The sequence below is a fragment of the Hippocampus comes genome, unplaced genomic scaffold (genome assembly GCF_001891065.2).
Source record: "Hippocampus comes isolate QL1 unplaced genomic scaffold, H_comes_QL1_v1.1 scaffold113, whole genome shotgun sequence".
Taxonomy (NCBI): domain Eukaryota; kingdom Metazoa; phylum Chordata; class Actinopteri; order Syngnathiformes; family Syngnathidae; genus Hippocampus; species Hippocampus comes.
In genome coordinates, this window is record NW_017806160.1 from 487,413 (window position 1) to 505,435 (window position 18,023).

General features: G+C 43.1%; 1 protein-coding gene across 1 annotated transcript; it reads right to left on the reverse strand.

Moving 5' to 3' along the window:
• Positions 1-2,307: 2,307 nt before the first annotated feature.
• On the reverse strand, positions 2,308-16,960 carry lmbr1l (limb development membrane protein 1-like). The gene is made up of 17 exons (XM_019895684.1): positions 16,736-16,960; positions 12,731-12,815; positions 8,977-9,010; positions 8,496-8,635; positions 8,121-8,224; positions 7,922-8,045; positions 7,777-7,845; positions 7,633-7,697; positions 7,180-7,252; positions 7,024-7,113; positions 6,868-6,944; positions 6,702-6,779; positions 6,537-6,610; positions 6,314-6,404; positions 4,676-4,742; positions 4,373-4,534; positions 2,308-3,819 (listed from the first exon to the last, which is right to left on the reverse strand). Exons 1-17 carry the CDS (start codon positions 16,796-16,798, stop codon positions 3,734-3,736), a joined length of 1,482 nt encoding a protein of 493 aa, XP_019751243.1. The 5' UTR covers positions 16,799-16,960; the 3' UTR covers positions 2,308-3,733.
• Between the last annotated feature and the right edge of the window lie 1,063 nt (positions 16,961-18,023).

The following is an 18,023-nucleotide window of genomic DNA, read 5'->3' on the forward strand; positions in this document are numbered from 1 at the left end:
AGTGCGGGAGGGGGGGGGGAGTTTCTGGAATTGTGGTGAAAAAAAAAAATAACAAGAGAACAATTCAACAAACTACTTGCACTTTGTTGCACCAACCTCTGGCTTGTCTAACAGAGGAATAGACTTAGTGAGTGTTAAAGAGTAGCCTACTCTTCAACAATTTGCCTCTAACTTTCTTGGATTGCCTTTGCCAGATCAGCTTTGCAGGTCATGGAACAGTTTTTCAACTTCCAAAGATTTTCAATTAGATTGGGATCCAATGTTTGACCTTAAATGTCATTCTTCATGGAATATTTTCACAGCTTTTGTGCTGTGGCGAGATGTGTTATCTTGGAAAATGATTTCACTGTGCCCAAACATCCTTTCAATCGATGGGAGAAAGACAGCGTCCCAAACGTCAGCGTCAAACTTGTGCATTTATTGCAGATGTCATTATAGCAATCTCACTGTGCCTTTAACCGAAATGCAGCTCCATCTCATCACTGGCTGTGGAAATTTGCAGCTTTTCTTCAGGCAGTCATTCGTCTTCATCACTCATTGGAATGGTGCCAAACAGAAGTTGCAACATCGTCACCTTACCCAATGCAGAGTGGCCACTCATCCACAGTCCACCGTTGCTTTTTCCTCGGACCGTTTTCTTTCGTAAGTGTTCATGCTGGCTTTTGTTGAGCTTTATTTTGTATGCAAACCCCATTTCCACGAGGCGCTTTCTTACAGCTCGGTCACAGACGTTGATGCTAGTTTCCTCCCATTTCTTTGGTTGTGCATTTTCTGTTTTCAAAGTTTTCTGTCTTGATGCTTTGATGTCTTCATTGGTCTCCCACCAATATGCTTGCCTTGAACATTCCCATGTTTTTTGGAATTGGTCCAGATTTTAGACTCCGCTCACTGTGAACAGCCAACATATGTTGCAGCATTGCGTGGCTGCTGATTTACCTTCTTGAAGAATGGGATCATCCTGTCTTTTGGTTCCGTTGGCATCTCTCACGTTGAAGCCATGATTCATGTCAGTCCACTTGGTGCGACAGCTCGACATGGCGTGAGCAGTCCTGTTTAACTGCAGACTAACAAGCAGATCTACTGTAGACTGAATGATGCAGGTGTTAATTTTGGCAATAGAAATTTACAGTGATTACATACTTTTTTCACCCCCTTAGAAGTTAGTAATTGCATACATTTTCACTCTGTTTGGTGTAAAAATGTTACTGTTACAGATTACATTATTTTCTTGATTTCATTTAGTGTTTTTTTCAAATCATGAAGTGGCAACTTGAAATGACTAATCGGTAGTTTTGTGTGACGTCTGGATCAGCTTTTTTCTGCCTCACAAATTTATACTGAATAAAAATCCTCTGAGACTGGGGATTCCTTAATTTTTTGGCAGGGATACATTTTTGACGGGATGACCTGGTCCACTGTATTTTTTTATTATTTTTTTTAGGTACAATATTATCAACTGCTATTGTCCATGGCTATTTGGCAGTACTCCCGCTACTGCCAAACTATCTATCCATCCATCCATTTTCTAATCCACTTATCCTTAAAAAGGTCGCGGGCATGCTGGAGCCCATTCCAGCTGCCCCTCGGGCGAACCGGTTGCCTGCCATTCGCAGTAGTCCCAAACTATTTCGGCGAATTTGTTGAAAAACAGATGAAAAGTGTACTGAGTAAAAGTGCACTAGCCTGTCTCTCAACACACCTTACATGTGGAACTTCCTCAGAGTTCAACCAGCCACCAGATGTGCACAAATGCAACAACATTTGCGTTCATTTCCTTTTTTTGCAGAGGAAACAATGCAAAACAAACCCGAAAGAAAATAAGCTTGATTAAGACATCCAACGAAACAAAACAAGAAATGCAAACCCAAATCTAGCCAGAGAAATTAATCAAGGGGCGGCCTTTTCTTGAACTGACTTCAGAGGACGGGAGAGGAAAAAAAAAGAAGAAAAAAAAATCGGATGAGGAAATGGACAATGGACAAGGAAGAGTGACGGAAGAGAGGCGGCAGGCAGCATGGTGTAGACGTGAGGAGAGAAAGTCAGTCCTGCAAGTTCGAGTTGAATTTTTATCTGACAATTGCATCGAAGAAGGGAAAGCGTGGGCCCCATCGAGAGTGCAGCTGTGGATGGGTGCCGCTAAAAGACAGTCCAAAATAAGTCTTTCTTCTTTAGCTGATTAAAAGAAGTCTAACCAGAAGGGTGGAAGTCAAAAGTATCCACCACAGATCACTCCAATGTTTTTGTTACAATGTGCACAACAATTAAAAAAAAAAAAAAAGAAAGAAAAAAAAAAGTCAACCAAAACACTAAAAACAAGACAATTGTTTATTGGGTTTTGCTGTTAAAACGACAACAGTGTTTCAAAGTAAACATTGAGCACTATTTGGCAATCTTTGAGAAGAACTCTAAAGATTTGGTGTTCCAGCTGTATCACAACCAACAGTTTCACAACTGATATGTGGGGTTAAGACTCCTGTGACCCTGTGATGTGAAGCTCCTCCAATGGCCTGACATATGATTTAAATCAGATTCAACAATATTGTGTTCCTACTTATTTACAAAGAGAAAAGGAGCGTGAGCCCTCAGCGATCCACGCAAACGATTTACAAGTCTGTGGTCAATCAATCAAAAAGGGCTGCTAAGACCGCACAGTCGGAAGAACTTGACATGCACTGCCCCCTGCTGATCAGTCCAACGTCTCATAACTTGATACAGCGGAGAAATGCCACAGCTGACGAGAGGATGATCGTTTGTGCATTAACAGCTGATCAAGATGTAACGGAAGTTATCGAAAAGTTGAAACTGACTTCATGAAAAACAACCACACAAACCAAAACACATTCACACCTACGAGAGGCAGTCGAGATAAACACAATTAAAAAAAATCACTTTTACAAGTTAGTGTGCTTTAACATATTGCACTTCCCCAACAAAATAACAAAATAATTCACAGTATGGTCGGTCGAAGTCACATGATCCCCCTGACGGGATTTCACTTGGCTTTCAATACGTAAGACACAAGTGTAAAGCATTCCTTTTGTGCATTTTTCTAAGTCAGAGTTTGACTTTGTAAACTTAGTCCCGCCCCACCCCCCCAAAAAATTCAAAAGACAAAATGTAAAGCAGCTCAGACTCTTTAGCCCTCAGACTACACAAGATACCCCGTCATCCCATTTCCCCTGCGCAACTTCCCACTCACCGACCAACTGTACAGCAGTCCAAGCTGCACCACATGAGTCCTATTTCAACTCTTAAAATAGTGGAACATCCTTCGAGAAGAAAGTGTCGGTAAGTTTCCGAGAAGATGAGAGCGAGCAATCCATCAATCTGGAGCAGGAAGAGGAAATGGTCTCACAGCTACAGCATAACACTTGAAAATAGCTTTGCTGACTTTTACGTGTTTCAGAAGCCATCATCTCGGCTCCTCTTTTGGGGCTTCACTGCCCATGAAATATGGCTTTGATTCACATTGGGCCCCCGCCCCCTGAGCCATAACCACGTCTCTGGTTAAACCTGCTGGGGCTGTCATTATGCTCATGTGAACGCACATGCCTTGAGATTTTGGTCATCGAACATCTGCGCAGACCACCCACTGCACACAGTCAAGTGGCCGCATCTCCCTTGGCCCTTTGCGCCGTACAAGCTTTGTAGCCAATGACGATGACAATGCACTTCACAGGTGCGTTTGTCACTCAATGCTTTAAAAAAACAAAACATGACGACAAGGGAGAGGTCACTGGATTTTGGACAGTCCGCTTGCCAGGAGAAGTCTGAACGGGACAGTGGAGCGTGAGACAGTTAAGGGCAGTCGGTGGAGACCTGCAAAGGCAGACGATGAAATTAAATTGAGCACAATTGCAGGGTGGAGTGCTAAAACCAGGGAAAATAGTGGTTAAGGTGAAGCCAGAGTCAATTAATCATGGAACAAAAGTGAGCTGGGAGGCAATGGGAAAGAATAAGTGAGGTGGCCTTAGCATAGAGATGCTATCTAAACTGTAAAGAAGGGGGACTGCATGTGTGTGTGTGTGTGTGTGTGTGTGTGTGTTTGTGTGCGCGCGCGCTTGCTTGCTTTGAGGGCTTGTTTATGTTGGGCGGAGGGTTCGTGGCTGTGTGTGCTGCGAGGGGGTCTAGGGCGGTGGGCCTGAAGGTCCCCCGAGGGGATCCAACTCTCCTCCTGTCCTTTGACACTTTCCTGTATGAATTGTATTCTTTCTATCTGAGGAAAAGCGGCCAGCCCACAGGGAAATGGGGCCCACGCTGGAAAACTCTTGACGGCTATCCAAGTGCAGTCAATTTCAGCTCAAAGCGCTCACGCCATTCAAATATGCTGTCATTTTGACTTGCAAAGCCACAGAAATAAAAGAATACCGACCAAATGCACGGATGAGTTCCCTCTGCACAGCCCACGTGACCGTCTTGATCAGAGAGGCAGAGGTGAGGCCAGCAAACAGCATGTTGTACAGGAATACAACGTAGAAGTTCCCAAGCCAGTTGTAGCGACCAAAGTCTCCCAACAGGTCAAAGCGCGTGATCCCTAAGACCACAAGACAGTAATACAAGTGAACGACGCCAACACTCAAGTTCGCCTCCACAGGTAGCAAAGGCTGCAAACGCCCTCTTGTGGCCGTTATTTAACTACAACTGCAAATTGCTGACTGTTTCCTTCCATCCTTACCAAGTGTCCGTGAAAAGACTGGAAGTGCTGAGCTCAGGATGAGAAGAGACACACAGTTGGCAATCATCTAAAGGGAACAGAAAAATACAATTGTTTTCATGTTTTACATGCCCATGAGCTGTTAATGTAGTATAGTCAGAAGATGAAAGAAAAGTCAAGTCATGGGGAATTGGGCTGAATTTACACGACTTGGTTCAAGTGGCAATTCCTATTGTTTGTTCACGATCCATGACATACACATACATGTGCAGACCCAAACGGCACAGACAAAACTCCGGAGAACGCACAGACCACTGAAATTTGCTAGGGCAGCAGTTGTACCTATAGAAAGTAACTGCCAGGTTGATCAGTGGATGCAACATTTGTCTTCTTCAAAGTCCCCGTGAGGTGAAAATAAACATGGCATCTAAATTCATCACACCATAGAGAAGAGTGTTGATAACACCTAGCAAATTGGAATGATTAAAGAAAATAAAGTATACGAACTGAAGCTTTAAAATGGTGGTGGTGCCCCCCCTCCCCCTCAAATGCTGTGGTCGTGTCCACTGAAAGTGCCGAAATCAACTTCCAACCAAGCACCTCGACTGCAACCTAGGAAAATTGATGCTAATTTATCATCTTATTCCTACTTGTTGGGCTATGAAAACATATCCACTTAAAGCCTCTATCTAGGACAGGGGTGCCCATTATGTCGATCCTGATCTACCGGTAGATCTAAGACAGGTCCCAAGTAGATCCGAGGAGCGTCGAGGAGAAAAAAAACAACCATTTGTGTGTCTTTGTACATGTTAGTAATATATTTTTGTACATGTTAGTAACATATATTTTTTGTGTTAATGTACGCTGCACCCTAATCATCCTATCAGTCTCCGGAAGTTGTTAGCGCTCAGCAGTCTGCAATTGCAGCTTGTGATCAGAGCTGTTGCGCTCTATCCTTTATCGTCATGATTCTCATTCAGAGTTTGCTTCGTGTACAATTCACCGAGGGCACGGGCAAAGAATAGGAATCTAGGAGGGCCCAGGGAAGCACTTTAAAACTTTAAAACGGTACGTGTGAGCTACGATAGTTAACAGGCCGCAAAAGTGCATCGCATGCCTCAGTTTCAAGCTGTTTCTCATCATGGCGTGTGTGTGTGTGTGTGTGTGTGCGTGTGCGTGCGTGCGTGTGTGTGCGTGCGTGCGTGCGTGTGCCGGTAAGGGTAGATCCCGGGAGGTTAGTTGATCGAAAAGTATATCTTCGGTCCAAAAAGTTTGGGCACCCCTGATCTAGGATATATTCCACCAAGTCATCTCATGGCTTGCTGTGACAATGAGGCGCTCTGAAGCTAGCTAACTAACTGCAGGTCATGTGCACTGGATAATCGCTTATGTGGAGCACAAGTTCTGAAAAAGTGGGGATTCATGCCGGCGTCCAACTGAGCCTAATTTTACCCACGCGCAAAAATCAAAACAAACAAAAGAAACCAGAAAACAAAAAAGCTTAACGCTATATCTCTAGAATTGACTGCTACATAGTTCTCAGTCTTTGCACGTTTTAAGCAATTATCTTCAAACAGGTACCATATTTTGAAACAAATCTATTAATTGACTTAAGTGCAGTTTTTGCGTGTATTTTGGCATAGTGGATTGTGGAGATACCTGTGTGAGGTTAGTGTCTTGTGCACGAGGTACCAAGCTGGTGAAGAGGGGAGAGCTATAGAATCCTACAACTGATGAAACCATTAAATAGCTGTCAGTCATTATGAAGGACAACACAGAATTGTTTCAGTAAGTTTTTTCGAGGGCGATAGCCCCACACATACATCACTAAACACAGAATAGCCTGCTGGACAATCACAGTGCCATTGCACTGAAAGGATACAGTATAAGGACAACTTGAACTGCTGCACCCAGTGAACCAAACATTGAGAAGGAGGCCATCCCAAGGTGAGGGTCCTGAATGGACAAAAAAAACAAAAAAAAAAAAACAGCTGGAGATGAAGAGACCCACAGCACTTGCTGCAAAAACCTCTCACAAAATCCTTACTTCCATTCCTCTGGGCATCGCTGTCTCGTCAAGGAGTAGCTCCAGCACATTGAAACACACCATCAGAACACACAGCACCTGAAGACACACAAATATTTCCAAAGGCCTCATTGGCTGCCTGAAAGACTGACTTCAATCAGCCTGGGAGAACATTGTGAATAATTACGGTGAGGGCGAGGAGCATAAGCATGGCCAGCGGATAGCCCAAGTTTCTCTGCCAGGGCGACGCTTTCCTTCGCTTCTCTGTCAAGGCCGAAAGAAGAAAACAGTTAAGAAAACAATGACTATACCTTGTGAACACCGTTGGAGAAGTGAAACGCACCCAAGGCGATACGCTTTGTTTGGACCGCTTGATGCTCTTTCTTCATTGCTTCAATGTTCAGCTTGACCCAGCAGGACTGAGAACTGCCACCTCGACCCAGACAAAACATCACCTTGAAACTTAAACAAAAACCAAGAAGGTTCACAGTCTACTCACACTTCAATTTCCTGTAAAGTGAGTCCTCCTCCAGTGTGGTGCAGCTGAGAGCATCGTCGACATCTTCAAACAGCTGAGTGAGAGCAGACAAACATCAGTTCAAAAAAAAAAAAAATAATGCACTGTGCACACTGATCTTTGCTTTGCCATCCCTGATCCTGGCTACCAGTACCACTATACATGTTGAGTAAGCTCACACATCAAACTAATGCGTGAGCTGGATGAATCAGTGAAGAATTCATATGATATTGCAGTACTGTCCCAAATATTCCAATTTGACTTTCTTTTAAGGGTCATTGGGCATTATGGTTCAGAGTGCACATCATATTAAAAAAAGATAAAAATAGTTCGAAATTCTGAGAATGGACATTTGTACGGTGACCCTAAACTGCAAAACACAACAACAAATAAAAGCAATGTGGTGCCTCACTGAATATCAAGTACGTCACTCACTTGTGGTTTGACCAACAGGCGGCCTGTTACACTGAACATGCGAGACAACCCAAAAGGTGTGCACACTGAGGAGAACAAATTCACAGACAATATGATAAAGCATCAACAATGTCGAATGGTCTCGAATGCACGAGGGAGACCTACGCAGGAGCAGCAGCACTCCAAAGAGAGAGATGCCCGAGTATAAGTAGGGAAGGTAATACTCCCAAAGATCTGCAATTGACAAGCACACACAGGCAGACGTTTGTGTCAAAAAGTTCTCAAGTGTATCAATATACAGGTGACCGACCATAGAGGCTCTTCCTGGCCAGGTTGTCGTGCAGAAGGGCTGATGCCACCCACACAATGCCCAACACCAGGAGGGCTAACAGCAACAACAGGACAACTGCTTCATATACTCGTGCCATCACTCCCTGCACACACAAACAAAACGTGTATTCAAGTCCAGATGCCAAAGAGCACGCTTTACTCAAAAGGTTGATGATTACCTTTTTGGATCCTACAAATCCCTCAGACTCAGTGAAGAAGTACGCAAACGGCATGAGGAAGACCAGGGACAAATTAGAGAAAAGGAAAACGAGGTTCCACAACCCTGACAAAAGAGAAGAAATGTTTCTAGTTTGTTGAGGCTTTCATTGCAGTTCCAGAGTACACCACTAGGCGGCAGTATTTTTCAACTCCTTGTAACTCGTCAAGCATGCATCATGCTTTCAAAAATGAAGAGAAACATTTTGGGGTACAGTGCAAGGTACACTATGTTAAAACAATCTCAGACATGAATCACTTGAGGTAGTCCCTTAAAAAGTCACTTAGTGACACTTTCTGATGCTTTGGAAAGTTAAGATACGAATACAAAAATGTACCATGGATCAGAGAGCCATTGAGCCATTGCATGTAGTAGCTGTGTGGGAAGGTGAGCAGGACCTCATTGGACAAAATCGAGATGGGCAGAAGCAGCACGGCACACACAGCAACGGAGAGCGTGAATGTACACAGCCACAGCCTGGAGGAGGAGACCAGAGGGACTGTTTGACAAAAGTCATACTCAAACGAAAGTCACATTTTTGTTTGTTTTTAACACTGGTCTGGGACAGCAGCTTTGGTAAAAGTCCAAGGTGATCCGCAGGAGGTAAGACGACAGTGCCAGCGTGTAGGGACAAAGGGCAAAGGGATACTGGACTGTTCCTATCACAATCAGCAGCCACACACTCAACAAGGCAATAAAGTTGGAGCTCAGCGCACTGCGTGTGTCTCTGTTCATTCACAGTGCATGACGCCAATCAACGTGAGTGAGGGAAAACAGATTGCCCCAAGTCAGTTAATCATTACGAGCTTTTCACTTACGCAATTCTGTTGACTGTAGCATCCTCAATATCATCTGAAAGAGAGCAAGCAATACCTTTCATTATTTTTCCATTGAGAACAACATGCTTCTGAGTTTAAAGAGGTCATTTTTAATGGAATTACATTATCCAACCATCCATCCATCCATTTTCTAATCCGATTATCCTCACAAGGGTCGCGGGCATACTGGAGCCTATCCCAGCCGACTTCGGGCAGTAGGCAGGGGAGACCCTGAACCGGTTGCCAGCTAATCGCAGGGCACACAGACGAACAGCCATTCGCACTGACACTCACACCTAGGGACAGTTTAGAATGTTCCATTAACCTGCCATGCATATTTTAGGAATGTGGGAGGAAACCGGCGTACCCGGTGAAAACTCACGCAGGCAGGGGAGAACATGCAAACTCCACATGGGAAGGCCGGAGCCGAATTCGAACCCTGCACCTCTCCACTGTGAGGGGGACGTGTAACTAGTCGACTACCGTAATTACATTGCAAACAAATGCAAACTCTGAAGGAGTGTGAACTCCAACCTCATGTATGCCTAGCAGAGGCACGGTATAGTAGAAGCGTTCATAGAAGAATGGTGTGTGTGTGTGTGAAGGATGGGGGTAAAAATTTGTCACTGGCCTCAGCGGGCATGAGGGAGGGGTTCTGAAACATTGTGTACAAGTATGATTGGAGTCTCCGGTAAAAAATGATTTATTATGAAAAAAAAGACAAAGTGAGTCGCTGAGAATGCCATCTCTTCAAAGAGGATGGAGAATATTATATTGAAAAACTTTGTTTCACATCGTGAAATGACAGCAACTAAAAGCTACCTTGTATGACAGTAAATACGGCTGCAGACCCAAAAACAAGTTCTTTGCTCCTCAATTCCACAAACAATTTGAGCTGAGAGCATAGCGTTGCACTGCTTAAGTGCTACTTCAATGCAGGGCTATCCTGCTCTTGCATGCAGACAGTTATCCACGGCTCGTAATGAAGTCCAGCCAGCCACAGCAAAGCAAAGCCTGGTGGATATCCTCATCTGCTTTCAATGAAGGCAAGTTATCGAAATGGTTATGTAACCACCAGGCCCGGACAGCCAAAGAAATTGAATCAGGATATTTGCACTTTTGACAACCAAAACTAACATGCTAGCATAGTGCACATTCTAGTCAAGCAACAACATTCCTTGAAACAATTAGACATTGCACACGTGAGAAAAGGTACCTGCAAAAATATTGAATTAAACAGAACAGGTCGACCTGTTTCTCTGCTAATTTTTCACTCTAATGTAAAACGTTAAAAGGCACAAACACGCGACAGTTTGTTCACAAGTGACGAGTTTATGAGCTAGCATGAGATGCTAACAAAGCAAACTACGTCTTCACTCTGGGGCATATTTTCCCATTTGTGCTTACTGTAAGTTCATTCCTTACGGGCCTTTCAAGATGCAGCAATTCTCCCGTCAAGGCTTCCTACACACCCACCATGCCGAACTTGGGAAGCCGCGAGCCGCCACCAAAGAGGCTTCACCCACTGAATTCTGATGAGCCATTCAAGTCCCGAATGGTGGAGATTTCCTGACAGATGTGAATTCCCCCGCAAAAAACGTCACACTTAAAACATTAAATTAACTTGCCCAGTAGATCTGGAAGTAAGACTGATCATCACCAGAGATGTGCGTGCGGCTCATCAAACAGAAACAAGCATTTCTAATTGCATTCTGTATTTGAGAAATACAATAATAGTCATTTCATCAGAGTACTACTGTATGTTCATTCTGGACCGCATATCTGCATCAGTAGAAAAGCGAGTGAGCTGGTCGCTGATTAAGCATTGCTTAGCAACCTCTATGGATTACACAAGAGGCACATCCATCGATGAAATAAAAACAAATGATTCCAATGGCTACCATTACAATGACAGCACTGTTGAGAATTTGAGAGGGAACGCCCTCATTTCAAGAGTGCGTACATTTTATGAAGGTGTCTAAGTGACACATTTAAGTCGATGGGAGAACTCGCACAGCCCATAAAGTGCGCAGCGGCATCACGCCTTTTCCGACTTTGAAGCACACAAGAGAAGACGCCCTTTAGTGCGCTGCGCTCCCTCATCAAACTTCACAACAGGGGAAGTCCAATGCATAACATTAGCTCAGAATTCAATCAAACCATTAACTAACTAAACTTCAAAGTAGAAACTTCGCAAAGTTAGACTGGTAAGAGTGCCAAACAATACACCACAGATCCAAAGCTTGTGTTCATCATTTCTGGCAATCATGACACTTGAATCACTGACGGATGCTGGACAAAAGTTTTCACCTTTGTGTTTTGGTTGTTGAAAAGTTGTCGAGTATGCTTTGGTCAGTGTAAGACGACCCCAAAGTTACAAGTCAACAACATTCTTCACCACCCCTTCCTTTTCTTGATCCACTGGGATATCGCCTGGAGTCAAAGCTGCATAACACCAAACATTCCTTCTGAACCTTCAGTGTTCTGTCCACACGTTCAGCCATGACACTGTGTATACATGGGTTGCAATCGTTGCAAATTCCTACAAGTAATCATTTAACACTGTATAGGAAAAGAATAATGGGTATGGTTGTTGTTTTTTTTTATTCTTTTAAAATGTTCTGTGCCTGATGAAGGTGTTATATTGGAGATAGTGAACACTGTGCTTGCTTGAAAAGAGTGACCTTCAGATTTAGCATAAAAAGTCATACCAACTTTTTTGTCCAACCATCATTTTACTCTTGCACTTCTCAACTTCATGAATGCGTATATCGCCTTTGCATTGCCCGTCAAAATAGCGTTTTAAAACAGCTTTTTCACTTGTCGATGGACCCTGCGAATGGAATCCACGCAGAACGAAGGCCAAAAAGTAAACCACAAATTTCCCTGCTTTAGATGTGCAACAGTGGCTGTGTGAAACGGTAAAAATTGGAAAGCCAGGCCTGAGGCGTCAAAATTGTTTGAGTTCTAACAAGGTTATTAGAATGAGAAGAACACGATATTTTCAGTCGGCGATACAATGAAATAGCTGATTAATTGCTCTCATGTATTTGATGATACATAATTATGGTAGGTGTTCCAAGAGAACTCCATGTAGTTGGAAACAGGTCGTGTCAAAAGGACTCATTTAGGTTGTTAAACACCCAGATTGTCTTCTAATAAATGACCCACACTCGGGTCCATGCGGTCAGGGTAGGTAGGCAGGTGAGGCAGTGCCGCCCCCTGCATGTGAAGAGCAAAAATTAACAAACAAAAAAAATAACTTATTCCATTATATTATGTTAGAGTTTAGCTCTATGGTCCATTGTTTTTACTGACTTCCTTTCCCAATCCAAAAATGATCATTGATTTCAACATTAAAATAGCTGAAGGGGCATATTTTCGGTTCAAATACATGGGCTCAAGAGAAGTGATCGTCATAAGACCAAATTATATATATATATTTTTTTTTTAGAAAAGAGAGATCGGACAACAAGACCAACAACAAAAAAAACAAGCCAACACATGAACTCTCTGGTACGTGTTCTAACGGTAAGGCTTTACTGTAGGGGGAGAGGAGAGATTTCCGATTAGCATTGGATCCCCTCCCCCACAGATGGGGAATGCTTCGCAGACTGGCCTAACTCCAATGTGGATACACAGCTCAAAGGCTTTATAAAACACTTCCCGATGGGTCCAAGTAATGAAGGGCAGTCAGTTGGCCGTGCATTATCTCCACTTAATCCAAAAGCAAACAAATAATGGTTTTACTCACCGGTGACAAATTCTGCAGTCTTCTTGAAGCGTGCAAGGATGAGGTAAGACACGATGTAAAGGCACGTAAACAGGAGTACACAGATCTGCACAAGACACAGAAAGATATAACATTTGAGAGACATTCAACAGAGAATGGGAAAACGTTCCAAATGCCCTGTAGTGGACTTTCATATATAACTGATTTTTCCGCATCTCAAGCCTAATGCAGTCAATGCATTTGAGACTCTGATGCCAACATTATCCACAAGAGCCACAAACAAACAAAAAGACAAAAACAAACAGGCTCTGTTATTGTAGAATATTTCAATTTTTACACATTCAGATAAAATACAAAAATGCATCCGATTAATAGCAAAACTGATCACGTATGCTTGCAAAGGCACGGACAGACAGATGGGGCCAGAAGATTATCACCTCATTAAAACAAACAGTTCTAAATGGGTGACAGTGTTGAAAATAAGAGCGAGATTAAGAGGGAAATGTGGTCTGGCATAGCAAGTAATGATGGGCTGCCTGCAGATATCATTGTTTTTGACATGAGGCTGTCAAATATGTAGGTCAAATCTATTGTTCATGCTCTGCTGGCTGATGAATCTCAACATTTTGCCCCAGAATGAGGTAAACTGTCGTGTTGCTTGAATCGGCAGGCCAAAAGAAAGAAGGCATCTAGCAACACATCTTCATGATGGCTGCCTAAGGGAGAACCGAAAGCCGACAATCACCTGAACAGTGTTTAAACACGCTCAACTGGATTTCCAAATTTGTCTCTCAGTGGTGTCATTCTCACTGAATAAAAAGGAAGTGAGCTCACAGTCAACAAGGCCAAGATCCAGTTTGGAGATTCATCACAATTCATGCCTGTGGGGGTGTTAATGCTGCAGTAGACTGCGAGCATGTCACAACACTCAACACCAAGTTTCCGCGGATATGTCATGATTGATGATACGCGCAATGACAGCTCCTGTTTCACACAACAGTTCTTTGCGTGATCACATGTCTGTCCTTGCCCAAGTAGCCATTTACACCACAAAATGAAAATGTTTTATTGATTTAAAAAACATGCAAGGATGGCATCAGGATGGAATTTCATCAGCCTTATGGAAAAAAAAACTAGAATTGGGTCACTTTAAACAGCAAGCAATTAGTCTCCACCCAAGGATTAGTTGAACTATTGTTGCTTTCTTTACATGTCATGTTTTCAAAATATAACCATTATGACAACAGATTCACAAACATAAGTCAGAGGTGGTAGAAAAAAAGCCAATGTGGTAACTCACCACATTTAAGTGAATAAAGACACGCACAAAAGCAGTAGGATTTGCCTCAAGAAAGCAGCATCCTTCCTTGTCACTCGAGACCTCAGGTACTCATTCCACCTTTGAGCGAATGTCTGATGGTGGTCATCTGACAGGGTCTGACCTGAAGCTCGAACCCACATTTCCACCCTCCTCCGGGTTAAGAATCGTGTCCGCTTTACCGGCAGGCTTTAATGGCTGCCGCTACACTTAACGCTCAAGCCAACTGTTCATTAATGTAAGAGTTGATTTGTTATGCCTGAAGAGTGAGACAAGGACGAGGGAACAGAATAGCAGTAGTTGTTGTGTAAGGTTTCACATGCGACATTAGCATAGCAGCCGAGCTAACACACTAGCCTACACATCAAAGTAGTGTTCTAAACCGAAGTTGGCTATTAATATCGTAGCGGAGTGTCATGTTGGAAAAGTTCAGAAACCAAAATACACTTCTTGCGTGTGACGTCTTCATTGATATCGCTGGCATTGAGCTGAAAACTTCTAAATCACAATGTGGTAAATTTCTCTCTTTTCTTTTTTTTTTTTTTACAAATCTATACTACTGGCCACTCCACGTGTGTGGATGTTCTTTTTTTATTTTGTATCTTATTGCCCAATCTTAAGTGCTGAAAACGGCTTGTGCTCTTTTTGATGATGCCATGTTGATGTTTGAAACAACATGACATTTTTGGGGTCTCGTGTAAAGTGATGATTTTGGAGCAACAAGAATTACGCCCAACGCTGGCGCGTTTTAGTTTATGTGTTCTGTTTTATTATTGTTATTTATGTTAAATGTTCTGTAAAGTGCCTTGTTACAGCCGGAACTCTTCTGAAAGTGATGTATAAATAAAGATGCATTGTATTGTACTGTAAGAGGAATCAATCAGGAATCACTAGGCAAGCAAGAAAAATCTCAGAACCGGTTGTTATTTCCGATCCCTACTTTCAAGTCAGCGTCATTAAATCTGCGGTTGTGGGCCAGAAGCAGTATGTCACCTGCCAGATCTTATTGTGAATTTACTCATCACACATCCTTCTTGATCTCTATCCAGGTGCAGGGTGTGGGCTGCGCGTGTCTCCAGCATCTACTTAACATTATGTTCCACTGACCAAAGAGGCTGAATTCTTGGTTGTGTTATTTCTGTTTGTGGGTCAGTAACAATATGCAACGCCCCCCACACCCCCGCCCTCCCAAAAAAAGACGTGTTTTTCATTAACTATGTGGTGGCAAAATGAGGCTTGGAAGCACTCATTACTGCTTCACAACAACAACAGGGATTGTGAATCATGCTGGACACCTGAAATCCGGAATTATTTTTGACTCATTTGAGTATTCCATGCTATATTCAAGCACCAATGGACTCAGTGTGAAACCCTGGCTCTTACATAAATGAGAATAAATGATCAACAATATCCCTGCTACAAGAGTTGGCTTTAGTGTGTGTTCATATTTGGGAAGATGGTCGCAAATTATGATTACAGGAATGAAAACCATTAAAAACTTTTTTTTTTTTTTTTTTTTTTTTGTGGTGCAAGGAAGGGAGGGAAAATGTGCAATGGAATCTCAGTCAGGAATGTGGAAAATATGCAAACTCGACATTGAAAAGCCAGCCAGCTGGCAGGTTCAGCTTCAGAACTTGTTGAGAGCCTGATGATGATTAATGTAATTTATTAACAGTAATGTCTAAACGCAAAAAGCGCTGACCACTAGAACTATTGTTTACATCACTACAGTTGCTTCAACCAAGTGATGACAAGTTGATTAAAGTACAACATTGTTGGTTTTGTATCTACAAATGCGTTAAATTATTTTTCCTATTTGAAGAATTACAAGAAAACAAGCATGCATTTTCACCACAGGCAACAATCTGTATACAGTATGTTGTAAATTAAAATGAAGTAAATGATATAACAATCAACTAGAAGTTGTCTCTGTGGTGAAGTAATAGGCTGGAACACAGTGACTGTGAGTGTTCGCCCAGATGTAGGTCAATCACTTTTTAACGATCACAAAATTTTTATCAAACTCAGAGGCACTCTTTTTGTGAGCCATGACCACAGTTTCTGGTCATCTTCACGTACAACTGGGCTTGCGTAGTATAACGCCTTCCTACGTAGTCAAGGATGACACCGTTGCTGATGCTTTGCGTCTTTATATGCTGAAAGCATAGAGAGCTGATAAAAGGTATTTATTTATTTTTATGAGAAATAATGTAAGTGAAGGTGGTTGGTAATCACTGTAGTACAGTATAGACATAAAATGTAGGTGTGCCGTTTCGGACATGTATATGAACCTGGATCAAATTCTCAGCACGTGATACAAGTGAAAACATACACAGCAGAGGACAAACGGAAATGAAGAGAGAAAAAGAAGTCCAGTATTGTCAAATACAAGTGGTGATGGGGCCACTTCCTCTCTACCAGATACATCCATTGCGCGCACACACACACACACACACACACACACACACACACACACACACACACACATATATAACACATTCACGTACACACACACACACACACACACACACACACACACACACACACACACACACACACAGTTGCAATTCAACTTTGAGTGAGCGATTCCAAAGCAGGGCTTCAAGTACAACATCGTAACTTCATGTGTCGGATTGTATTGTTTGTTTGTTTGTTTGTTGGCTTCAAAACGAAAAAGCTAATTTTCCGAGAACGCAGGCAGCACTTACGATGGTCTCCCTGACACGGTTGTGGAAAAGTTGCTCCCTCACCGACACGTCGTCCGTTTCCATCCTCCGACACCATAACAAAGAAAATGTCGTGTTCAGAGGCCGATCAGTTGGACTCGTCGGCAGAATATTTACAGATGGGCATCTTGCCGCAGTGAAAGCAGAGAAGTCCCGGTTGAGTGAGCGACTATTAGCAGCTTGCTACGCGACTCAGTTAAGAAGACAGGGGGCGGGGCTGAAGGGCGGGGCTAATGAGAGGGCCGTGCCACAGGTAGCTGTCATTCAACCTCATCATAGAACGTCGCATCATCACATAAATCAGTCAATCAATCAATCGATCAATACAGCATAGTTAAGTTTTGACTTCATACTAAATATGCTAGAGAAGGCAATCTCACCTTGAAGGTTGGTTCGTACACACACACACACACACACACACACACACACACACACACACACACACACACACACACACTCACATGCACTCACTCATGTCATAGTGACTACTGTGTAGAAAGTGAAGATCGTGACACCACATGGACAAAAAGAAGCTCTGCAACACACCCACACACACACACACACACACCCACACACACAGACACACACACACAGGCTCACATGCACTCACACACACACACACACACACACACACGCACACACACACACGCGGGCTCACACATTAAAATGTCCTCACTCTGTTGGTTAAAAACTCATGCCGGTCCTCACAATGTCAGCAGTACAAGAACACACACACTCACACACACACACACACACACACACACACACACACACACGGGCTCACATGCACTCACACACGCACACAGGGGCTCACATGCACTCACACACGCACACGCACACACACACACACACACACACACACACACACACACGCACACGCACACACACGATGTCATATAGTTCACTTTTGCTGTCGATAGTGCTCGCTTGGCTGGACTGACATCTATTGGCAGTAGTTGGAAGTTACAGAGGACAAAATCGTTGGTGAACCCAAGTACTGTAGTTTTTGAGGTAGCTGTACTTTACCTTGAGCAGTACCTTTCTGAATATGACTTTGCACCTTTACTTTGCGGGGGTGACAGTGGCTCATTTGAAGGGATTTGGCATTTAGAACCAAAATGTCATTACTGAAAGTTGAAGCGCCCTCAGCTTTGGTCAATACTGTATCTTAAAATGACAAATTGGTTTCACTCTGATATCTCTCCTTGCATGCCTGCCTGCATGTGTGTAATTCGGTTATGTGGGTGGTGATATGAAGCACGCTATACGC